The sequence below is a fragment of the Carcharodon carcharias genome, chromosome 21 (assembly GCF_017639515.1).
Source record: "Carcharodon carcharias isolate sCarCar2 chromosome 21, sCarCar2.pri, whole genome shotgun sequence".
NCBI lineage: Eukaryota > Metazoa > Chordata > Chondrichthyes > Lamniformes > Lamnidae > Carcharodon > Carcharodon carcharias.
Window position 1 is genome coordinate 50,276,801 of NC_054487.1, and position 26,424 is coordinate 50,303,224.

Below are 26,424 nucleotides of genomic sequence, written 5' to 3' on the forward strand. Positions count from 1 at the left end.
ATATATATAATATATATATTATATTAAATATATATATATATTATAATTTATACTGTCCTTCAGAAGTTTTTTCCAATTATACTTCTCAGTGGAGGGTTGCTGGAAGTGAAGTATTGTTAAATTGTCAAATTTAAGAAAAATGCAGAAAAAAACGGGAAACATTCAGCCTCAACAGTCTGCAAAGCTCCTTAAATGCTTTGCTCAATTTTTTCACCCCCAAACATGGCTTTCTAAGAATATCAGCCCTAATTTTCCTCTGCTATCCTACACCAAATTGGGTAGTGTAGCAACTAGAACAGCAGAAAAAATAAGATGGAAAGGTCTACCACCAGGTCCTCACCCCAAACTTATTTTCATCCCCCCCCCGCCCCCAGCTTCAGTTGGACTGTCTTTGACTGCTCCTCCTGCTACATATGAATGCCAGTAGAGAAGAGCTGAGGCTACAGGCCCACTTTGCTTCAATCTACCCTGGCCACCAATCTCTGCCACTGCCAGGAACACTCTGGTACCTTCCTGCCCAGTACTGCCAGAGTGTCAAGTGTCGCTTCTCAATTTGACCTCAAGCACTTACCTTTGTAGGCCTTGGTATATTTTTCTTCAAGGCTCTACTTCCTCTTTGGGTGTCCTCCTGCCTATTCAACTGTTGCACAGGTCCAGGCCGACTGCAGTACTTACAGGAGTTGGGGCAGCAAATGGAAGTCCAATCCTAACTTTGTAGGGGCATATTAAAGAAAATCCACCCCATCCTGTGTATATGAGACCAACGGGGTTATTGCGATTAAGTCAACAATGTCGAGGTATTCGCATTCCAAATGCAAATCATCTCAATGGGGAAATCATGACAAAATCTCATTCTAAATATGTTAAAAAAAAGTATTCATTCATTTAATGACTAGCCCTCATTTAGTCTGGAATATCGCTTTAATATAGTCAGAGTTTAATATACGTATTTTTAAAATGTTAAGACTTTTAAGATTTAAAAATTCTGTATCATTTGTTTTCAAATCCTCCCATGGCCTCGCCCCTCCCTATTTTTGCGACCTGCTCCAGCCCCTCAAAATCTCCGTGTTCCACGAATTCTGACTTCTTGAGCATTCCCAATTTTAATTGCTTCTCAATTTCCGGCCATGCCTTCAGCTGCCAAGGCCCTGAGCTCTAGAATTTCCTCCCTAAGCCTTTACACCTCACTCTGCTCCTTTAAAACCTACTTCTTTGAACAAGCGTTTTGTCATTGGCCTGATTGTTCCTTATGTTACTTGGGCCAGAATATTACTGTCGGTGTTTGGGGGTTGGCCGGACATCCCAACGCGCAAAATGACATGAGATGACGTCAGGCATCTGTCCTGATGTCATCGCGTGCCATTCCGATATTGCATTCGGCGGGGGCACGCCGGAGGTGGCTACATGCCGGCTGAACTGTCAAAGGCCTATTAAGGAAGTCATTGACACCGCTGCCCGTCCAACCTTAAGGGCGAGATGAGGTTTCCTGAAGGCTTAATAAAATAAATACATTTTGCTAAATTGACAAACATGTCCCAGCTCTTTCACTGACACAGACACTGTCATATGAGGGGACATGTCTAAATAATTTTTCTCCTTATTTATTAAAAAATGTCATTGTGTACTTAATCTCCCTGAGGCAGCTCGTGCCTTAGGAAGATTGCTGCGCTCTTTCATGCACATGCGCGAAAGAGCACAGGCCCCGAATCTCCCTCCTCCCCCATCCGCAAAGGTAGCGCTGAACGCTACAGAACGTGTTTTACACCTTATTGGCCTGCCCACAGAAAATGGCAGCCAATCATGGGCGGCGATCAGCTCTGCGCCCGTCCCCGCCCGGCCCGCCAGACATAGGTAAGATGCAGCCCTTGGTGTCAAAATGAAAAGCACCTTGGCACTTTTTATTAAGTTGAAGGCGCTATGTAAATGTTGTGTAGTTAAGGAGTGATCAAGTGAAAGCTAATTAGGATCAAACTGATGGGGTGAACATCACTATGCAGCTGCTGCAAGGGTCCAACCAAAGAACAGATTCAATCCAATTCCAAGTATGTGTAGATCCACCTCACAAAACTATCCATAACCTAACAGAAGTTGGCTGTATTTTTCATAGAGGACACGGCAATTGCTGTTGTGGGAAATTAAAACTCACGCAGGTATGGTAATGATCTTCTTCTGAGTTTAGATTTATTAGTGTTATAGTGGCACTTTGGAGCCAAGTAGAGAAACCTTGCCCACATTATATTTGATAATGCTAGATGCATTGAACAGAAAGATAATCCACTGAAATTGCTAACCATATGGCACCAAACAACAGTTTAACTTTCAAGTTTGACTGACTGTATTCTGGAGTGTGGTCTTGTTGGCTTAAACCTGCAATTGAATTCCAGTCCAAATAAATGTTTCCCAGAAAGAAAAAACAGTGAAAATTGGGAAATAAGAGTACTGGTCCAAACTGCTTTTTTCCTTTGGGTTGTAATGCCACTTTCACCAGGGCAGCAAATTTGAAGATTTTTAAAAAATCCTGTCTTTAGGTACAGTACTGGGGAGAGAACTGAGGAGGGAGTAAATGGCTCTCTCTTTGCTCATATTTAAGTTACTCAAATTGCTTCTATTCTGTTGTCTATAGAAATGATTGTTCTGTTCAATACTTTCTGATTTGTGTTCTGTGGTAATACCACATATTTTAAAAATAATAATGAACAGTTGGATAGGAAAGAAGGATGAGACTGGAAGGCAAGGTTTTAATTACTTAGCTACCATCTTGGTTCCCTGTTACAGTATAAGCAGGGAATATTATGATGCCATTTGTCTCAATACAATTTTAAAAAAATATCCTGAGCTTAAACATTAGCAGATAGTACCCCGTTATCACTGAGAGGTGACTATGGTGTTTCATATCATGCCCATTTCTCAGAAGGGTCTCCTGCTTAATTATCCGCAACCAGTAACACCTTAAATTTACAGCATTCATCGTACAGAACCCCACAGTACCTTACAGATGGAAAGTACATAACAGAGCTCTTGAGGAGGAAGATCCTGAAAGGCATTTATTTTGACATAAGCTTGAGGAAAATGGGGATGATGGATAATTAGATTAGTTGAAGTTTGTGGGGAGATCAGTGAGGAAGATATTTGAGAAATCGATCCTTGAAATGAAGGCATAGCTTAGGGTTTTAGCACTGGTGGAGATGAAATGGTTGATTAGGCAGTAAATGGTCCACAGATGGAAAAAGATAGTCTTGATTATGAGGTTTCGCTTTGGACTGCATGGAACACAGAAGTTTGAATCACCAGATATAGTTTGATTGGCCAGCTAGAATGGCTGCTGAAGTTGGAACCAGAGGTTCATAGTTGCTAGCGACAACATACAGAATGGTGTCAGTTTGGTCAGAGTCTAACTGTAGGCTATGAATTGATGCTTAATTTGAAATTTACCTCAGACAGACAGTCTGGTGGTATGACGAGAACTCTGGAGTTAGTGCTGATTGTAGAGAGACCGAGTTGAATTTCATTGACAGACATGCAGAAGTTAATCCTGTGCTTGCGAATGGTGCTGACAGTTGGAATAGCATGTAGATGATGAATTGAAGTAGACCAAGGATGAAACCCCAGGGTACACTGGAGATGATTGTTTCTCCCCAAACCCTACAGAATGAGATGTATTGACACCATCAGGACAGTTAGGTGTAGAACCACAAAAATGAACTGAAGAAGGTAGACTATGGAAAATAGGCAGTGAGTGAATATAACCTGGTCAGCTGGTTAAAGAAGGTAGGAGTAAGTATGAGGAAGCATGGCGAGTCCAAACAGGATGTCACTGGTGGACAAATCAGAAACCAACTTGGAAGGATTCAAAAGGGAATGATGAGTGGTAACATGAATTCAAGAATCCTGGGAGAAAAGACAGGTGATAAATGATGGAAGTTTAAGAAATCACGGGTAGCTTTTTTAAGAAAAGCTAATTAGACTTATTTTAAAAGAGATGGGGTCAATGCTTCAAACAAGAGGTTCACAATGTTTGCAAGCACACGACCAAGAAAAGAAAGCTAGATAGTCAGTTACAAAATCAGAATGAGGATCAGGAGAAGCTTCATGAAGGAACATGCATCTATGAATTTGGCCATACAGCTCCCATTTTTAAGATGCAGTTGCAGATTTCCAGCTGTACATGCGATGCTCACTACACTGGGAAAGGAAAAATAAGTCATTGTGCATGCCTGAAACAGCTTTTATGCCCTTTGCCTATGGAAATAAAAGAGCCGAATGCCTGTTTGAGATTCTCACTGCAAAATTGGTTTGCCTGGAGACAGCTAGTATCAGAGGCAGTTGCACTCAGGAAAACTAGACTAATTTTTAACAAAAAATTGCTTGCATGAATGTTGAGCCAGGAAGAGCAGAGGTGTTCCTCCGAATTTCACATTTAAGGAACATTCACCGATCTCTCTGGCCTCCGATACCCCTTGGCCACCGATCCGCTTGGCCTAGTTTCCGATCTTCCTCCTGGTCTCTCAACCTCCTCCACACCTACTCCTGGTCCTCACTGCATAAAAGCTGCTGTGATGCTGACAACAGCATGATCTTGGTTTCCTCTGGCTGATTGTGCCACACTAGCTCCATTTGAAATGAAGCCCAAAGGCCTCACCATTGAGGCACAGAGATTACACACTTTCCATCCCCAACTCTACCCATGTCCAAGGGTGGACATATCACATTTCTATTTTATAGTCTTATGTGTTGTGGGGTGGAGCGAGTGTTGAGGAAAAGTGACAGGTAAGGTGTCAGAGAAGACAAGTATCATACAGTGATCGGCCAGTGATGACATTTTGTAGTTTTACTAAATTAGGCTGAAAAGGAAGGGCAATTTATCAAATGACTTCATACATATGTTGTTCTTATGTTATTTCCATTGTCATGCAGGCAGGCAAAGGAATTCTTCGCACTATGAGAGCTACAAATGATGCAGTGGCTGATTTGATCCCTGTTGACGTAGTGGTTAATCTCACTCTCGCAGCTGGCTGGTATACAGCAGTTCACAGGTGAGAGATCTGTAAGCTCCACACCGTATTGTGTGCTCACAACATCGATTTGTCTCTGGCTACCAGTATCCTTTTCACTATAATTTTGTCAGTGTCGGTTGTCTCACCACTCATCAACTGTTCCATTTTGGACAAAAATAAATGCAAAAATTGCTTTGCATGATTAGCCTTCTGAGGCAAGTTTGAACTGCCTCAGACATTTCTGGTTTTATGTCCACAGGAAGAAACTGCCCTTTCATTTGCAATCGCTGACGCTAGTTTGGCATTCTCCTCTCAGGGGCACTGAACTGATGCAGTTTATAAAAGAGAAGTGGGAGATGCTTAACAGAGCTTACCATTTTTGAATGTATCATGAGAAGATAGCTCTGCCATTTGTAGTAAAATTATAAATGCTTTAGAATAAAAACATTTTGGTATAAACTAGTGACAAATAGCAAATCTTCCCTGCTATTTTAAATTAAAATGTACAGTTCAGCCATGGTTATCCTTGTGTTAAGTTGTTTTTATTTATGGCTGGGTGATCTCACATATTGCACCGTTAGAGTCAATGTCAAATACTCAGTTCAGTGAACACAGGGTTAGTGGATGAGGGGGGGGTGGGGTGAGCATGTGGAAGGTGGGAGGAAAGGAAGGGTGGAGGAATGAGGGGGAAGGTGAATGGGATAGGGTGAATAAGAGGGATCACTTGTGGTTCATAGAAAGGAAAGACCTGGGAAGGGACTAGACTAACAGGGACCCAGAACATGGGTGAACACATAGACCGGGAGGGGAACGTGGAAGCAGGGCCAAGGAATTAGAATCATTGGAACAGGAGTAGGCCATTCAGTCTCTTAAGGCCCATTAGATCACAGTTGAAATTTATGTCAACTCCATTGATCTGTCTTTGTTCCTTATCCTTTGACATCCTTAGCTAATAAAAATCTATCAACCCCAGTGTTGAAAATTCCAATTGACCCAAATCCACATCCTCTTGGGGCGAGATCTAGTGAAAAGCTGAGGCCCCCAGTATGGATTCTGGGGGATAGTAATGTTGCATCCTCTAATCATAGAGCAAACTCTTTATTCTCTCTGTCTCCTAATTCCCAACCATGCCTCATGTCACAAGGTTACCTCCAATACCATATCCTCTCATGTTGCTAATAATCTCTTGTGCGGAGGCTTAGCAGATGCTTTCTGAAAGTCCACATGGACAACATCCGGAGACAATCTACCATGCTAGTAACTTCCTCAAAACTTTGACTAGGTTAGTCAGATATGACGTATTCTTCAAGAATAAACTGGTAAATTTATGGTGGAAAGAAAATAGATCTTCATTTTAACATTAGTAGGGCCTATCACAGTGCCACCCATAGGCATAATAAGTACTGCAGAAATCCTGCAATCCACCTAAAATTGTTGTAACATTTTTATTTATAAATAGTACTTTGGGGAACAATACTGAAATGTTCTGATGTGACAAAGAATGTAGAAGGATATAAATAGGATGGAAAAAAAGTGCCAGATTTACTTGTGTGCAAAAAAATACATTATTAAAGTCAGCATAGGAAAAGGAAATACAACTTTAAAAGTCAAGATTTTATATAGATTAGAGGGATGCGGTGGGCAGACACAACGGTCATTTTTTTGTTTGTTTCCCCCTTCCTTTGTTTATCTTTACTCTGCTGCATCCCTTACCATCATTTGAGGTAGTCCACCCAGTTTCAATGTTACTTCAAAACAGCAGTGTTGAACATTCCTGTTCCTTAGCAGGTATTGCAGAGGGTGTACTGTGATCACACTACAGCTCTAATAATCCAAAATTCAGATGAAAATCTCTGCCAATTACACTCACATTCCTAACGCACATTCTTTGACAACTCTCTTGCTGTACTTTTTTTTTTACAGACCAAAAACTACCCTTATTTACAATTGTACCACAGGAGGCATCAACCCGTTTCACTGGGGACAGATAGGTAAGATTGAGTTTGTAAATTGAAACTATATTGATGGTTTCCAGTTGGCCCAATGATTTCTCTCGCCCACCTATGGCCAAATACACCATCATGTTAATTAAAATCATTAATTAATTGGCATTTAATATGGAAACTACAGTATATGGGAAAATATAAAAAGCCTTTTTGGAATGTGCAATATCTTTACTAAATCAACATCTGGGAGAACTGTTAAAGTTGCAGTGTCTTATCAAGATTGTAAATATATTTTTAAAACTTTTCTTATAGTCAGATAGTGACTAGAGTAATTCTACAAGCTCCACCACCCTGCCCTCCCCACCTCTCCCCAACACAACAGGTGGCCCTATCATGAAATGCATTGGTCAGAGGAAACATAAGTAAGTGGAGCATAGTAAATACTGTGATCCATAAAAGAATAGCAGAAAATCTGTCCTGACATTACAGGTGGAAGTAAATCTTCTCCATGATATGGAAATGAAGAAAAAGGGAAAGTCCCCGAGAATGGGCATGGGGATCACGATGCACAATTAACACATGACTGTTCAATATAATGCAGGGAGCATGCCTGCTCATAAATCACAATTTCTGCATGCAGCACTAACTGCACTGCTCATTGGCTTCCTGCATCAGCAGGGGCCCCAATATTGTTACTTGTTAGCTCTACTTAAAGCTGGCCTGTACCTCTTAAAGGGAAGATGCATTGTGGCTGCTGAAGGTGGTGCTGAAATTATTTAGAATAATAGAATTACCTGGAAAAACTCAGCAGGTCTGGCAGCATCGGCGGAAAAGAAAAGAGTTGACGTTTCGAGTCCTCATGACCCTTCGACAGAACTTGCGTTAACAGAACTTCTTCAAGGAGGTAGGCATTTCTTGAAGAGCAGTGGCAGTCAATTAAACACAGAGATAAAAACAAAAAAACTGCGGATGCTGGAAATCCAAAACAAAAACAGAATTACCTGGAAAAACTGATGTTTCGAGTCCTCATGACCCTTGCGTTAACAGAACAAGCTCTGTCGAAGGGTCATGAGGACTCGAAACGTCAACTCTTTTCTTCTCCGCCGATGCTGCCAGACCTGCTGAGTTTTTCCAGGTAATTCTGTTTTTGTTTTGGATTTCCAGCATCCGCAGTTTTTTTGTTTTTATCTCTGTGTTTAATTGACTGCCACTGCTCTTCAAGAAATGCCTACCTCCTTGAAGAAGTTCTGTTAACGCAAGTTCTGTCGAAGGGTCATGAGGACTCGAAACGTCAACTCTTTTCTTCTCCGCCGATGCTGCCAGACCTGCTGAGTTTTTCCAGGTAATTCTGTTTTTGTTTTGGATTTCCAGCATCCGCAGTTTTTTTTTTGTTTTTATCTCTGTGTTTAATTGACTGCCACTGCTCTTCAAGAAATGCCTACCTCCTTGAAGAAGTTCTGTTAATGCAAGTTCTGTCGAAGGGTCATGAGGACTCGAAACGTCAACTCTTTTCTTCTCCGCCGATGCTGCCAGACCTGCTGAGTTTTTCCAGGTAATTCTGTTTTTGTTTTGGATTTCCAGCATCCGCAGTTTTTTTGTTTTTATTTAGAATAATGCTGTGCAACAAAGAAGAATGGCTGATCATGGGTGAGAGCGTGTAACAAGGTTTTCTGACCCTGCACTGGAATTCTAGGTAGAGGAGGGATGTCCTGTATCCATGAAGATGGGGGTAAGGTTGGGCAGGAGGCAATGGGAACAGATATCTGTGGAGGTCAGCATCACGAGTTTAGCCCCGAGGACCTCAATTCAATTCTGCAAGAAGTTTAATAACCACACAAGTGGTCAAGGTCAGTGAATGCGTCTTCAAATGCCATATCCTACCAACTGCACTACTAGCCTCAACCACTGCTCAATTCACTGCACACTCATGGCTCACCTAAATTCTCTATCAATCAGGACATATACCTAAGATTCATATGCTTCACCTCACCTTCAAACTTAGCACTGCTGCAAGCCTCACATCCACATGTCACATCTTGCATATACTGTCAAGCATGACATTGATACCACCCAAATATATTTCACAACACTTACTGACACACTTATCTCTCTTGCAGGAGAAGGTAGTGCACAACCAGAGGTGGCAGGAACTAACAGGAGGGGATAAGGTGCACCTGCATGATCATTATCAGAAAGAGCATTGCTGAGACTATGACCAGATGAGTACTTAATAAATTGAAGATAATGGTATTCTCATTGCCAATCATCCTTGTCTCATCCCACATTCTCTTCTTACAAGCTGCATGCACTTCCTTTTCCCTCTCCCTTCACCACAACTTTACCGTTGTGGACTTTTCCTTTTAGAGACCCAAGATGTTCAACCTGGCTAGGCAGTGGAGGAAGACTAAGAGGATAGTGATGATGAAGACTCTCCTTCACTTGACTCCACACTTGCAGCCACCATCTTAGATAATGACATTATGCGTATCTTAGAGGATAGTGTAGAAGGGGGATCTGCATGTGATGAGGCACTGGGGACAATCCAGTGCAAGAAGCAAGAATAACACAGGTGCCAGAGTTCTGGCACAGAAGTTTCAAATAAGGACTGCAGTGTGCCTAGAATTCCAGAGGTGAGTTGAGTATAACTGCTCCTTGACATCAAGGCAGCATTTGACTGGAGTGTGGCATCAAGGAGTCCTAAGCAAAATTGAAATTAATGGGAATCGGGGAAAGCTCTTCACTGGTTGGAGTCATACTTAGCACAAAGGAAGATACTTGTGGTTGTTGGAGGTTAATTATCTCAGTCCCAGGACATTGCTGCAGGAGTTCCTCAGGATAGTGTCCGAGGCCCAACCATCCAGCAGTGACCTTCCCTTAAACATGAAGTGATTGCACAGTGCTCAGTACCATTCACAACTTCTCAGATACTGAAGCAGTCTGTGCCCGCATGCAGGAGAGCTGGGCAACATTCAAGCTTGGGCTGATATGTGGCAAGTAACATTCGCACCACACTTAGGGCAGAATCTTTCCGTCGGTGAGAAGGGGGCATGGCCCACTCGCTGTTGCAGGATGACGTCAGGGGGAACCCCTTAAATATTCAGGATGGTGGGCGGACAGCGAAATCAGCTGTCCGCCCGCCGACCTGTCAATGGCCAATTGAGGCCATTGACAGGGTAGCTAAACCAATTAAAGCCCTGACCATCCAACCTTAAGGTTGGTGGGCAGGCCAGGAGCCCCGGTGGGCTTCTGAAAAAACATAAAACCTCATCCACCGGCGGGATGAAGTTTCGTGTCTGTTTTTAACAAGTTTAATAAAGTTTCTGTGTTTTTTATTAACATGTCCCATCTCATGTGACATTGTCACATGAGGGGGACATGCTAATAATTATTTTATTTTTCTATTTTTGAAGTTTATGAACCTTTCACCAATATCCTTGAGACAGCACTTAGTCTCAGGGAAATGTGCGCTCTTTCACCCTGACAGTTGGGGAATCCCTCCCCCACCCTGCACAGTAAGTGCATAGCACTTCCCGTCGGGCAGCCCGCTGAGCGGGCCTTAATTGGCCCGCCCACTTAAAATGGCGGCGGAGCCCATTTCGGCAGTGATCAGCTGCCTGCCCGCCGCCAAGCTGGTGGGGCCCACCCGCCCAACCATCAAGGGCAAAATTCTGCCCTCAGCTCCTGACCTCATTACACCCTTGGCTCAAACATGGAGAAAGGAGCTGAACTCCCGAGGTGAGTGAGAGTGACTGCCCTTGACATCAAGGCTGCATTTGAATGAGTGTGGCATCAAGGAGCCCTAACAAAACTGCAGTCAATGGGAATCGGGGAAAACTCTCCACTGGTTGGAGTCATACCTAGCACAAAGAAAGATGGTTGTAGTTGTTGGAGGGCAGTCATCTCAGTCCCAGGACATTACTGCAGGAGTTCCTCAGGGTAGTGTCCTCAGCCCAGCCATCTTCAGCTGTTTCGTCAATGATCTTCCTTCCATTATAAGGTCGTAAGAACATAACTAATAGGAGCAGGAGTAGGCCATTTGGCCCTGCAAGCCTGCCCTGCCATTCAATAAGATCATGGCTGATCTGCCCCAGGCCTCAACTCCTCTTTCGTGCCAGCTCCTCATAGCCCTCAACTCCCCAATATTCCAAAAAACCCATCTACCTCCTTTTTAAATACTTTCAGTGATCAAGCCTCCACAACTCTCTGGGGTAGAGAATTCCAGACATTCACTACCGTCTGAGTGTCCCCTGATTCTGTAACAATGTCCCCTAGTTTGAGATTCCCCCACTAGTGGAAACATCTTCTCAACATCCACCCTGTCAAGCCCCCTCAGAATCTTGTACATTTCAATTATATCACCCCTCATTTTTCTAAACTCTAATGAATAAAGGTCTAACCTGTTTAGCCATACTTGATAAATCAATCCCTTCATCCCAGGCATCAGCCTAGTGAATCTCTTTTGAACTGCCTCCAAAGCCAGTATATCCTTTCTTAAATATGGGCACCAAAACTGTACACGATACTCCAGGTGCGGCTTCACCAACACCCTGCACAGTTGTAACAAGACTTCGCTATTTTTAAACTCCAAACCCCTAGCAATACAGGCCAAAATTCCATTTGCCTTCTTAATTACTTGCTGCACCTGCATGCTAACCTTTTGTGTTTCATGCACAGAAACACCCAGTTCTCTCTGTGCTATACCTTTTTGGAGTCTCCATTTAAATAATAGCCTGCCTTTTGATTCTTCCTACCAAAGTACTTGACCTCACACTTTTCTACATTAAACTCCATCTGTCAAGTTTTTGCCCACTCACTCAACCTATCTATTCCTTATGTCTTTATCACAACATGTCCTCCCACCTATTTTTGTATCATCTGCAAATTTGGATACATTACGCTCTGCCCCCTCCTCCTGGTCATTAATATAGATAGTAAATAATTGAGGCCCTAGGACAGATCCTTGTGGCACTCCACTAGTTACGCCTTTCCAACCTGAAAAAGACCCATTAGTCCTGACTCTTTTGTCTTCTGAGTGTTAACCAATCCTCAATCCATGCTAATACATTACCCCCAATACCTTGGGCAGTAACCTTTTATGTGGCTCCTTACTGAATGCTTTTTGGAAATCCCAATACACTACATCTACCGGTTCCCCTTTATCAACTCTACTTGTTATATCCTCAAAGAACTCTAGCAAATTTGTCAAACATGACTTCCCTTTCACAAAACCATGTTGGCTCTGTTTGATTGCGTTAAGCTTTTCTAAATGTCCTGCTATTTCTTCCTTAATAATGGACTCTAGCATTTTCCCAACAACAGATGTTAGGCTGACTGGCCTATAGTTTCCTGCTTTTTGGGAGTATTCCATTAGTGGTTTTCCAATCCTTTGGGACCCTCCTGGAATCCAGTGAGACTGGAATATTTTGACCAATGCAGTCAATGGCAGCTGCACCACGGGGTAGCCTGCAACCTTGCAAACTCTTATGCTTGCTTGACTGCTTCTCTCTGGCAAGAGGGAATGAAATGAAATTATCTGCCTCTAAATAGAGACCTTCAGTGACCTCCCTTAAGCAACATAGAACTGCAAACTGCAGCATGTTGCTAATACCTCCAGCACCAGTCTGGAAGGAGACAGACATGTAAAAGTTCATTGCCATGGTCGTCTTCACAGACACTAGTGATGAACATAAGAAATAGAAGCAGGAGTAGACAATATGGCTCTTGTGCCTGATCCGCCGGTCAATAAGATCATGGCTGATCATTCCTCTAACTCCACTTTCCTGCCCACTCCACATACCCATTGATTCCCTGAGAGACAAAAGATCTGTCTTGTATTTTTATTCATTTATGGGATGTGAGCTTCGCTGGCTGGGCCAGCATTTATTGCCCATCCCTAGTTGCCCTTGAGAAGGTGGTGGTGAGCTGCCTTCTTGAACTGCTGCAGTTCATGTGGTGTAGGTACACTCACAGTGCTGTTAGGAAGGGAGTCCAGGATTTTGACCCAGTGAGTGAAGGTACGGTGATATATTTCCAAGTCATGATGGTGAGTGACTTGGAGGGGAACTTCCAGGTGGCAGTGTTGCCATCTATCTGCTGTCTTTGTCCTTCTGGATGGTAGTGGTCATAGGTTTGGAAGGTGCTGTTGAAAGAGCCTTGGTGAGTTTCTGCAGTGCATCTTGTCGGTACTACACACTGCTGCTACTGTGCACCGGTGGGAGAGGGAGTGAATGTTTGTGGATCTGGTGTCAAGGGCATAGTGGTATTATCGTTGGACTAGTAATTCAGAGACCCAGGGTAATGCTCTGGGGACCCAGGTTCAAATCCCTCCATGGCAGATGGTGGAATTTGAGTTCAATAAAAATCTGGAATTAAAAGTCTAATGACGACCATGAAACCATTGTCGATTGTTGTAAAAACCCATCTGGTTCACTAATATCCTTTAGGGAAGGAAATCTGCTGTCCTTACCTGGTCCGGCCTACATGTGACTCCAGACCCACAGCAATGTGGTTGACTTTTAAATACCCTTCAAACAAGGGCAATTTGGGATGGGCAATAAATTCTTGCCTAGCCAGCGATGCCCACATCCCATGAACAAATATTTTAAAAAATCAAGCGGGCTGCTTTGTCCTGGATGGTGTCAAGCTTCTTGAGTGTTGTGGGAGCTGCACTCTTCCAGGCAAGTGGGATTTTCCATCACACTCCTGACTTGTGCCTCGTAGATGGGCAGGTTTTGGGGAGTCAGGAGATGAGTTATTCATTAACCGATTCCTAGCCTCTGATCTGCTCTTGTAGCCACAGTGTTTACATGGCTAGTCCAGTTCAATTTCTGGTCAATGATAATCCCCTGTTGATAGTTGAGGGATTCAGTGATGGTAATGCCAATGAATGTCAAGGGGCAATGGTTGGATTCTCCCTTGTTGGAGATGGTCATTCCTGAGACTTTTGTGGCATGAATGTTACTTACCACTTGTCAGCCCAAGCCTGGATATTGTCCAGGTCTTGCTGCATTAGACCTGTCTATCTCCCCCTTAAAGATATTCAACAATAGAACATCGACAATCCTCTGGGGTACAGAATTCAAAAGATTCAAAACTCTTTTGAGTGAAGTATTCACTCTAGAGGTGCGTTTTCTCTCTCCCTGCATACTCTTAAGCTGTGGGGTGACCACATATACGTGCTATCCACAAAGCTCTGAACCTCGCTGATGCGCTGCAGTGACGTCAGCTACTACTCAAGCTGCAAAGCCCATTGCTGAGCTGTTTCAGCTGATGACAGTTCCAGGACATTTCCTATGTTCTGGAGTTCCCACGTGGAATAGATTGTGGGACGTACATTCCAGGGGTTGGATTTGCCCTACCATTCCTCTACCTATTAGTTAATAGAACTTATTACTTAAAAAAAATACTCACCAACTACTTGCTTCTCTTCTTCTGTTATCGCTTAAAAATAGGGAGGCTAATTTAAATGTTTTACTTAATCCCTGTTATTAAAAAAGTGAACTTTTTAATTTCCCAGCTCCTTAGGCTAACTTCCTAACTTTGGAGAATTGGAGATAGGAAAACAAAGCTACAATATTCACCGGGATATCAACTCAAAGGCCTTCCAGTTTGATATTTTTCTCTCTCTTACTTCGGTGATCGTAACCTGCTTCACTTTGATCCTGACCTGCTTCAGACTCCTCCTGGGCTGCCTCACAGTGATCCTGGTCTGCTTCACACTCCTCCCATTCTGCCTCACAGTGATCCTGGTCTGCTTCACACTCCTCCCGGTCTGCTTCACAGTGATCCTGACCTGCTTTGCATTCCTCCTGGTCTCTTAACTGCTGGAATTTAAGACATGTCATTTTAACTGAGGCGATAATAACAGATTGATATAATTTATCACATTTTCCATCATTATTCGTTCGTTAATGTTGAACAGTACTCAAACCAACAGTCAGCAGGCATCCAGCTTTAATAGGTAACAGGAAATATGGTGGAAAATTTAATCTTGTGTAGCAGGCACTTTAATAGATTGCAGAACTTTTGCTCAATATTTCCTTATTATTAGAATTTGAGAACAATTGGAACCAACAATAAGACCCCAAACGCAGAAGCAATCTGGCCCTTTAACCTGTTGTAGGAGTCCAATTCCTGCCACACATACGATTCTTGTTGAGCTCTGGAAATATTTAAATTTGTCTGGGTCAAAGTGACTCGATTGGTCAGTCAAAAATCTTGCTATGCTTCCAGTCATATTGGCACAAGTAGAATCTGGGCTGGTAGCTGTACAAATTTATCACAGCATGTGCTGTCATATCAAGTAATTTGCTCTAATAATTGTATTTAAAGAAAAACTTAAACTAGCATTCTTAATTTATAAATAAGTTTCTGAAACTTTTTCCTGTTAATTTTTTGCATGCACTAAGTCATCAAAAATTAGTTGAATATTAAAGGTCATGGGAAGTCCCTTTCATCCATTTGATGTTCTCCTTCCAGGATACCAACCTACTGTCTTCCCAATACTGCATCCTGTTGTTTTTTAAACAAGTTCTGTGTCCTTGTCTGAACCATGTTTTCCAGCAACCAAGTCCAGCTGTTGGCAACCTTTGTGCAAATAAACATTTCCTTGTATCTGTCCAAAATTTGCCCTTCGCAGCTCTAAACCTGTGCCCTCTTGTCCTGTCCTGTCATATCTGAAGCATTATGTTTACTTTCTCCATTGCTTTGTGTCTTTACAGAACCCTCTCTGAAACTGTTTTAATTTGAGAAAGAAAAGCCCTAGCTTATTTATTCATTTCTTGTAGTTCGTCCTCTGAGGGATCAACCTTGCTGCCCTCTTCCGCAGTTCTTGCTGTTCTCCTTATGTTGTGGTGACCAGTTTGTATGCAGCCTGCAGATGTACCCTGATCCAAGTACTCTGTAGGAAGCTTCTGGGGATCATGACTGAACTAATTCACTGTGCAACGTAGGCCAAGGTCTTCCTGGCACAAGGTTCCTGCATTCGAAACCAAATGTGGGTCCTGAGGCTACGCTGGTGGGCAGCGTTCCACGGGGGAGATCTTCCCAGCAGCCGCCAATTAAGAGGCCACTTCAAATAAGGAAATTAGGCTGGCTCTCTATGCTGTCGCTCAACAGAGGACTGGCAGCTCTGCAGCCTTGATACTGCCACTGAGAGAAGTGGCCATTGCTGAAGCTGCAAGGAGAATGAGAGGGCACTTCCATTTTGAGGCACTCTTGAAGAGCAGGTAAAAGGTTTTTGCTGTGCCAGGGCCAGACAGGCAGGGCCCAGCAATCAGAAGGGTAACCCCCTCCAGCGGCCATGTTGCTCCTGTCGTGAGGGGGAGTGCCAATGCCCCTGAGGTCTGCTCCTTGGGCAGTGGAGCCTCTAGAAACCAAGGCTCCCCCCTCTGCACTTCTCCAGGGAAGGTGCTAGGAGGCCACCTCCATGCAACTGGTGGTCTTCCTATGTGGTGGGGTGGGGACGGGGGCACATGGGTGGGTGGGGGCGATGGGGGGGGGCTGCTTCTCCATTGGCAGCTCGGAAGAAGGGCTGTCAAATGGCTGTTGCTTTAATTATGTAAATTGGCCGCACATCAGTGGGTGACCAAGCGGCTGCTGTTCCCACCACGGCGAAAATGGCCCGGCAGCAGGAACGAGTGGGGAGCCCTCCCAATGCAGCTCCCAGGCGTTTTACCGCCCACCCCCCTGCCTCCTAGCCCACCTCCCAGGGGCTAGTAAAATCCCAGCCTTAGAATCCAGTTTTCTGGGTTTACTAGTCACCACATGCTCTCTGTACAAAGCAAGTGACAAAACAATTTACATCCTCAAGCTTGTTTCAACTTTCCCATTGTGAAGTGACAAGTTTAACCTACACATGGAATATTTTCTAATTTCCAATATGGAGGACCTTGCATTTGCTCATGTGGATTTTATTGCTATTGATTAGCCCAAGTACATAGTTCTCTTTGCAAGATGCTAGGTGATTCATAATCTCCACAGCTGATTGCCATTTTTTAGTTTAACTACTTTGGACTGAAGCTGTAAATCCAAACCATTTATGTGTACAAGAAACAGAAGGGGTCCTGGCACAGATGCCAGGAACAACCTGTTTAACATGCTCACCTTTTCAACCTAACTGTTTCAAGTAATAAAGAGTACAGCTTAAAAAAAAACTTAAAGTAGTTTTTCTGTATGGTCACCCATTTTTAAATAACTATATATAGCTATTTAAAAACTCTATACATGTATACAGACCTTTGCAAGGCCATAAAACAATTGACTGATTATTATTCACTTTGCTGTGTTGGCTTAATGTGCTATATGTATAAAAAAAAGTAGCATTCTACAAGCTGTGTGAAAGACAGGCCCTAATGAGATCAGCTCATTTTAAGCCATTCTCTTAATGGTGGATTTCATTAATTGGTACATTCAGATCCTCCATATTGTGTTGGCACTTATTTCATATTGTACACCTACACAGGAAATAAAGTTGTGGTGACAATTAAGGACAATCCATTTTCTGTTCTGATTTTTAGTTTTTAGAACCAGGTCATTAAACTAAGAATAAATATTACTGGCAACCCCATGAAGGCAAGAGCACAGCTCTCTGTTGCATAGATCAGAGGTGCTGGTCTCCTGACACTTGAGAGCAAGACAGCCTTTTTATTTTAAAAAATGCATTGCACCATGATTTAGTTTTGGGTCATCTGTCTCTTCATTTTTTTCCCATCATTCCCCAGTGCTGCAGATGCACTGAAGGACAAGAATTTAGTTGCTGATCTGTTGAGAATTTAGTAGCAGTACTAGTAATGGTGCAGATACATATTTCCTGGGGAATCTTGCACAGTGACCATCAACATGTGACATGTGAGCTGAAATGATGAGAATTGGGTTTATTCCCCTGTGGCAGACCCCTTTATTCCATCACAAAAACAGAAACAAACACCTGGAAAAACTCAACAGGTCTGGCAGCATCGGCGGAGAAGAGCACAGTCATTGTTTCAAGTCCTCATGACCCTTCAACAGGACTAAGTAACAATAGGAAAGGGGTGAAATATAAGCTGGTTTAGGGCGGGGAGGGGGATGGGGCGTTGTTGAGACAAGCAGCCAGTGATAGGAGGAGATAACCAAAAGATGTCACAGACAAAAGAACAAAGAGGTGTTGAAGGTGGTGATATTATCTAAAGGAATGTGCTAATTAAGAGTGGAGAGCAGGACAAGCAAGGTAGCTCTAGTGGGGGTGGGGTGAAATAAGACTAAAAGGGTATAAAAGGTATAGATAAACGATGGGTGGAACTACATTTAAAAATAATGGAAATAGATGGGAAAAGAAAAAGCTATATAAATTATTGGAAAAAACAAAAAGGAGGGGGAAGAATCAGAAAGGGGTTGGGGATGGAGGAGAGAGTTGAAGATCTAAAATTGTTGAACTCAATATTCAGTCCAGAAGGCTGTAAAGTGCCTAGTTGGAAGATGAGGTGCTGTTCCTCCAGTTTGCGTTGAGCTTCACTAGAACAATGCAGCAAGCCAAGGACAGATGTGTGGGCAAGGGAGCAGGGTGGAGTGTTGAAATGGCAAGCGACAGGGAGGTCCAACAATTTTAGATCTTGAACTCTCTCCTCCATCCCCACCCCCTTTCCGTTTCTTCCCCTGCTTTGTTTTTTCCAATAATTTATATAGATTTTTCTTTTCCCACCTCATTCCATTATTTTTAAATGTAGTTCCACCCATCATTTATTTATACCTTTTATGCCCTTTTAGTCTTATTTCACCCCACCCCCACTAGAGCTATCTGTACCTTGCTTGTCCTGCTCTCCACTCTTAATTAGCACATTCCTTTACATAATATCACCACCTTCAAAACCTCTTTGTTCTTTTGTCTGTGACATCTTTTGGTTAGCTCCTCCTATCACTGGCTGCTTGTCCCAACAACTCCCCCCCCCCCACTCCCTTCCCTACCCACCCCTCTTTTAAACCAGCTTATATTTCACCCCTTTCCTATTTTTACTTAGTTCTGTTGAAGGGTCATGAGGGCTCGAAACGTCGACTGTGCTCTTCTCCGCCGATGCTGCCAAACCTGCTGAGTTTTTCCAGGTATTTCTGTTCCTGTTTTTGTTTTGGATTTCCAGCATCCACAGTTTTTTGTTTTTATCCCTTTATTCCATCCTTGTCCTGCGTTAAATTACTCTTGATGGTGACCCCGGGGTGGATGGAGCTGGGAAACCGGCACACAGGCTGGCAGCGCTAATTTTAGTCCTCACCTCCAGCATTTTCTGTTTTCAATTATTGATCAAAATCAACTTATGCTCCTCCCTTTCTCTATAACCTCGTCCATCCTCACCCTCTCCTCCCTGAGCTGCAGATCCTCCAACATTTTGTTTATCACATTTGGCATTAATACTTTGTCCTTTGGATGCCAAATCAGCTACAAATGGTGGAATCCCTTAAAAGTGTTGTTACAAAGGTTTTGCTCAAGAGTTTCATATAGTGCCTTAAGATAAAAGCAAAATACTGTGGATGCTGGAAATCTGAAACAAAAACAGAAAATGCTGGAAAAACTCAGCAGGTCTAACAGCATATGTGGAGAGAAAAACAGAGTTAACATTTTGAGTCCTTATGACTCTTAAGTCACACGGACTCGAAACATTAACTCTGTTTTTCTCTCCACTGATGCTGTTAGACCTGCTGAGTTTTTCCAGCATTTTCTGTTTTTGTTTCATATAGTGCCTTGGCTCGTTTCTATCTTATGACAAGTTTTTGATCTGGACTTAAAAATGATGTGACCATAGGGAAACAGTTTCACATTTTGACCCAGAATGCTACAGGAATGATAAAGTGATATTTTCAAAACACTTGGTTCCTTTGACAGTGTCGCCATCTAAGTGGATGTTGAATTTAAAAAGGATTTCATTTAGTAAAAGCAGAAGACAGGTAGCAACAGAAGTTTAACCTTAATTAAAAACGCTGTTATTCCAGCAGCAGGTACAGGCTTGCGCAAACAGTGAGTGAAAACTAGGAGTGTTGTTACATTTTGAATCACATAGAAAAACCTATAGCCTCAAGACCAACAGGTGTTGGTAGTCTAATATGTGCTTGTTTAACTGGGCGGTATACCAATGCACTTAGAATCATAGAATGATTACAGCACGAAACAAAACCGTTCGCCTGTCCCTGTCATGCTTGTGCCAGTTCCCTGAAAGAGCAGCTCAGCTAGTCCCACCCCCTGCCCTTTCTCCATAGCCCTGCAATTTTTTTCTCTTCAGGTATTTACCTAATACCCTTTTAAAAATCTGCCTTCACTATCCTCTCAGGCAGTGCATTCCAGCTCCTAAGCACTTGTTGCAGAAAAAACATTTTTTCTCGTGCCACTGATGGCTCTTTCTAATTATTGGTTCTCGACCCTTCCACCAATGGGAATAGTTTGTCCCTATCTACTCTGTCTAGACTTGTCATGAATTTGAACAACTCTATTAAATCTCCTCTCTTCTAAGGAGTACAGCTCCACCTTTCCCAATCTATCCGCACAGCTGAAGTTGCTCATTATTTTAACCATTCTTGTAAATCTCCTCTATAGCCTCACTATAGACTTCATATCCTTCCTAAAATGCAATAGCCAGAATTGAACACACTACTCCAGCTGAGGCCAAATCAGTGTTGTATAGAGGTTGAACATTAGTTCCTTGCTTTTGTAATGTATGAAGCCCAGGATTCAGTATGCCTTTTTAACCATTTTCCCAACCAGCCTGTCCTGTCTATGTCCTCTTGAAGTGTATCATTATCCTCCTCAGAGTTCACAACACTTCCAAGTTTTGTGTCATTTGCCTAAGTCTAAGTCATTAATATATATTAAGAACAGAGGTGGTCCTAGAACCCACCCCTGAAGGACCACGCTGTACAACTTCCTCCAGGAAAAAGAACAATCATTCACACTAACTCTTAATTTCCTGTCACTCAGCCAACTTTGTATCCATTCTGACACTGTCACTTTCATTCCACGAGCTTCTACTTTCCTGGCAAGTCTATCATGTGGCATTTTATCAAACATGTGCTATTGAATGGCAAGATGTTTATTTATTGATTTGGTAACCTCACCTGAGCTGTTAGAATAGTAAAGGGAAGGAAAATCAGGAGAAGCCTTATCACCTTGAGTTACTGTAATGCACTTTCACATATATAATCCAGTTCAGTTTAGGCAGAATCCTGAGAATATGTTGCTTATTTTGACAAAGATATATAAAGCACTGGTGGGGCCAAAGGGTGGAAATTAGCATTTAAGGTAGAAGATCCCAGTACTTGAAAACAGCCAAATATTGATGCAACACCCAGATTCCCATTAGAAGAGTCATTGCACAAAGGATTGAGTTAATTTAAACTAACTGTGAATCTTATAGTCTTTTGGTAGTACAGAACTTGAGTATCACTGAAAAGAAGAGACATGTCTAAGCTTTTCACCTTGCACTCATCAGGACACTTGCAAGAATACCAATACAAGGGGGAAAACAACAATTTATACTGGATATGAAGACTGTGCTGATTGGTTGGCAAGCAGCGTTGCCATGGAGAATGCACCCCTAATGGTGACTGACAGTTAACTGCCAAGCATTGTTTGAAATTTAAACCAAGCAGCTTGACCCTGCAAAGTATTGCCCCAAGGAATGAGTCAGCGAAAGACTGAACTTATTTTGTTTAACTGAAACAGGCACAATGTGTGTACATGCTCTTCCTGTCTGCAAAGAACAGGGTCCTGTGTATTCATATATGTAGCTTCCAGTACACGCAAATGCACCACATTGCAAACCCGACTGACAATCTTAAATTGGTTTTGTGTAATTCTTAGAACACTCAGGATTATTTAGCAAATGTTATCCAATCGCAGAATCATATCTCACCATGTAAGCTTGATGCTGAAATGGGGCTCATCAAAGGCATCCTTCAGGACAGTGACTACCCTGATCAGATCATTTCGCGCTGAATATCTCACAAACTCATGAACGGACCTAAGGCTGTCACTTTTGGCCCTGAAAAGTGCGCAGTCTATCTCAGATTACCCTGTAAGGGCAAGATATCTCAAACGTTTGAGCAAGAGATGAAGCTAGCTGTTTCACGCTGCTATTATGCACATGAGTGGTATTCGTCACTAATAGGATACTGCCATCAAGCCAAAAAGATGTTCTGCCTATCACATAAGTGAGTAATGTGGTATATGAATTTCAGTGCCCGTGGGATGCTAAGCATGTAGGCCATACATCCAAAGACTGGCAGATCATATCAAACAGCAAGTCCTAGCCGCCATTCACAACGGGCAGGGTACAGACCGTACCCAACCAGCTTGTTCTTGCAAAACTCAAAACATAAGTGTCCAACATTAGATTTGATTCCACAATTGAACAACATTTGCTAAATAATCCTCAATGTGCCAAGAATTACACTGACAACCAATTTAAGATTGTCCATTGGACTCACATATATTAATACACAGGGTCCTGTTCTTTGCAGACAGAAAGAACATGTACACACATTGTGCGTGTTTCAGCTAAACAAAATAAGTTACAACCTTTCGCTGACTCACTCCTCAGGGCAATGCCTTCACCAATCAAGGTCAAGCTGCCTGGTTTAAATTTCAAACAATGCTTGGTAGTTAACTGTCAGTCACCATCAGTGGTGCATTCTGTATTGCAACACCCCTTGCCAACCAATCAGCACTCTCTTCACACACAGTATAAATTGTTGTTTTTTCCCTTATATTGGTATTCTTGAGTGTCCTGATGAGTGTAAGGCGAAAAGCTTAGACATGTCCCTTTTCCAGCAGTACTCTGTGAATCTTCCTTTTGCTCGGTTTGACTTACCTGACCATTAAGCTGACAGAGGAAGATCAGTTTCATGTATTAGAAGGACAGGGCATGTGGAACTCGTGCTCAAAGCGATATGGACAACAGCAGCAAAACCAAAATGTATCTCAAAAATAAAAGCTTTGGTATTTTCTAGAAGATTGCAGAAATCCTAAGTACTATGATGATTTGAGTTGCAGGTGCTGATTGTTAAAATTCCTTGTTGACCCTGGATAAAATGAACTGAAACAGTTTTCAGTAATTAGGTGTAGTAAATTATATGGCCTGGATTTTATGCTTTTGTAGAATCCCATTGAAGTTTGACAACTCTGCTTGGAGGCATTCCTGGAGACATTCTGACCACACAACAGCTGGCCATGTGATGACAGATCACATGACTTCTAGAAGTGTTATTGCACTTACCTTGTAAAGATTGGGTCCCCTGTAGTTGAGTATTTCTGCTCATGCAGCTGTTGTGAGACAATTTTCAAAAACCAGGCCATCCATGGACAGGAGAACATTGGGCAGGATTTTTCAGTCGGTGTGTGGGAGTGGGTCCAACATGCTGTGTGTAAAATGACGCACAATGACTTTATACATTAATGAGGGCATTCTGGCTAAGTTTGCAGATGATACAAAGATAGGTGGAGGGACAGGTAGTATTGAGGAAGCGGGGAAGCTGCAGAAGGATTTGGACAGGTTAGGAGAATGGTCAAAGAAGTGGCAGTTGGAATACAACGTGGGGAAGTGTGATGGCATGCACTTTGGTAGGAAGAATAGAGGCATAGACTGCTTTCTAAATGGGAAGAGAATTCAGAAATCTGGAATGCAAAGGGACTTGGGAGTCCTAGTCCAGGATCCTCTTAAGGTTAACTTGCAGGTTGAGTTGGTAGTTAGGAAGGCAAATGCAATGTTGGCATTTATTTCGAGAGGCCTAGAATATAAAAGCAGGGATGTGCTGCTGAGGCTTTATAAGGCTCTGGTCAGACCACATTTAGAATATTGTGAGCAATTTTGGACCCTGTATCTCAGGAAGGATGTGCTGGCCCTGGAAAGGGTCCAGAGGAGGTTCACAAGAACAATCCCAGGAATGAAAGGCTTAACATATGAGGAACGTTTGAGGACTCTGGGTCTATACTCGATGGAATTTAGAAGGATGAGGGGGGATCTGATTGAAACTTACAGAATATTGAAAGGCCTGGATAGAGTGGACATGGGGAAGATGTTTCCATTAGTAGGAGAGACTAGGACCCAAGGGCACAGCCTCAGAGTAAAAGGAAGACCTTTTATAACAGAGATGAGGGGAAACTTCTTTAGCCAGAGAGTGGTGAATCTATGGAATTCATTGCCACAGAAGGCTGTGGAGGCCAGGTCATTGAGTGTATTTAAGACCGAGATAGATAGGTTCTTGATTGGTAAGGGGATCAAAGGTTACGGGCAGAAGGCGGGAGAATGAGGTTGAGAAACTTATCAGCCATGATTGAATGGTGGAGCAGACTCGATGGACCGAATGGCATAATTTCTGCTCCTATGTCTTGTGGTCTTATGGTGATTGGGTCTTGTCAAGGAGGGGAAGAATTTTTTCCAAAACAAAAAACCTACAAGTTGCAGAGCTGGGAATTTGGCTCATTTGGGAATTTAAAAGCACCTAACCTCTGGAAAATGCCAGAAGTAGCAGCCAGTGGAATATTTCTGAAGTTGCTTCACCTCTGTCCACTCCAGTTAGGCTAACACCAATATAAACGGAATATGTAAGTCAATAAGGGATGGAGCTGAAACATCTAAATACCATTCTCTTTAACCTGCAGTGACGGCTGTTCACCAGTTCATTAGGCAGAGTACATTCCTGACCTTGGGCTGTGACAATCAGTACTGATCTTTTCCTAATTCTGAGTGTAGCTTCAAGGGTCTTTTTTGCCCGAACAGAATGCATTAAGAAAAATGGGGTGGAGAGGATCCTTTGTAATCAGACTAATTTTCCATTCATTTAAATTAAATGGCAGAAAAGTGGCTGGGCTTCCTTATGGATATACCTGACATTTTATTTATGAGAAGACAAAAATTAGAAATTTTTTAAAAAATAGGACTTTTTCACTTGATCAGGTGGTTAAAGGGGTAAGTTCCAGAATTTCAGGTCTGAACTGTTTGTCTTTAAAAATCAAATACTTAAAACAATGCCATAGGCAATGTGATTTATCCAGCTCCAAGATCATGGTGTGCCAGAAGGAGTTACGATAGACCAAGTGGGTCTAGTGTATTTAAAATTCTCTTTTTCAGACATCGTGAGATCATGAAGTCCCCTACAGAATCTATCAGCTATTTGTAGCTTATATAAGTACTTATCTTGATTTATAACATGTGCTGTACAAACTGTACATTTTAGCACGTCTATATGAGTGAAGACACAGCATTTCTGTGCGACACCATGCTCACCAGAGTGGACAAGAACTGAACTTCCTCCCAGCTTTGTTCGGAATAGAAAATAAGCCTTTTACCACCTGGCAGAGTTACTAAATAAAGCAAACTATGCTAAAAATAATTGATTCTCTTCCTCCTCTTCTTAGAGTACCACGTCATTTCCACGTTTAAGAGGAACCCTCTGGATCAGGCCTTTAGAAGGCCCAATGCAAATATTACATCAAACTACTTGATTAATCAGTATTGGATTGCTGTCAGTCACAAAGCTCCTGCTTTGGTTTATGATCTTTATCTGAGGCTAACAGGGCAAAAACCACGGTAAGTCGACCCTTGTAACTTTTTTTCTGAATGGTGTGACCTCTCTCTATTGAAAAGGGACTCATAGCAAATTTTGCAAACATGGAATTTAGTGTTACAATGGAAAAGCTATTGTTGCTTGGCAAAAATGAAGCTTCAAAACCTCTTTAACAGGATCCTATCTATTGATATATAGATTTGCATATAAACACTAGTGAATCTCCCATGCTCTCTCTGTTTTGACAGTTAGTAATTAGAATACTTACACATTCTGTCAACATAATAGTGAGAATCAGGTGAGATATTGCAATGCCACTTGCTTCAAAATGCAGCCATTCTTTGGAAAAAGATCTCAATTACAGCAATAAATAACTGTCTCTCTTTCAGCTTAATGCATTCTTTAAAGTTTATAAACATTAAATGAAAGCTACACTTGTCCTTTCGTGCACATAAACACAGCTTTAAAAAAGCACACGACCTCTTTTTAAAAAATAAATTTTACCCAATAGAGGTTTTGCAATTTGTCAGTTACTTTTTTTGTACTTTTGAAACTACTAGAATGCTGCCCCAATATAAATGAATGGTAATGATGGGAAATTAACTATACTGTATATGTTGAGACTTCACGATCCAAATTTGGCTCATAGAGTCACAGCTCTGGGTAAATATATCAAAGCTAAACCCAGGCTTTTGGAAAAGACTGAGGCCGGAATTGTCCGCTCCTGGTTGCAGCGGGTGTCGTGGCAGGCCAGTGGGAGGGGGGGTGGGGGGGGGTGGTTGGAACGTTCAGTGAGGATGCAGAAATTGGTTTCACGCCAGCGTGAAATCGCAGCAGCATCATCCAGTGGCATCTGCAATGTCAGGACGCGAATCCCGCTGGAGGCCAGCGTGAACCTGATTAACCATTACACTGGCAGTAAAACACGCCGAACCAGAACACGTCTAGACAAGCGTGACATG

General features: G+C 42.4%; 1 protein-coding gene across 5 annotated transcripts in view; it reads left to right on the top strand.

Moving 5' to 3' along the window:
• The window catches only part of si:dkey-97m3.1 (fatty acyl-CoA reductase 1), a 217,917-nt gene that overhangs the window by 170,918 nt on the left and 20,575 nt on the right, over positions 1-26,424 (top strand). For all 5 annotated transcript variants that reach the window (XM_041216378.1, XM_041216374.1, XM_041216377.1 and 2 more), the window contains 3 exons: positions 4,915-5,033; positions 6,918-6,985; positions 25,314-25,485. In XM_041216378.1, the coding sequence (XP_041072312.1) occupies positions 4,915-5,033; positions 6,918-6,985; positions 25,314-25,485 (359 nt within the window). The remainder of the gene's footprint in view (positions 1-4,914; positions 5,034-6,917; positions 6,986-25,313; positions 25,486-26,424) is intronic.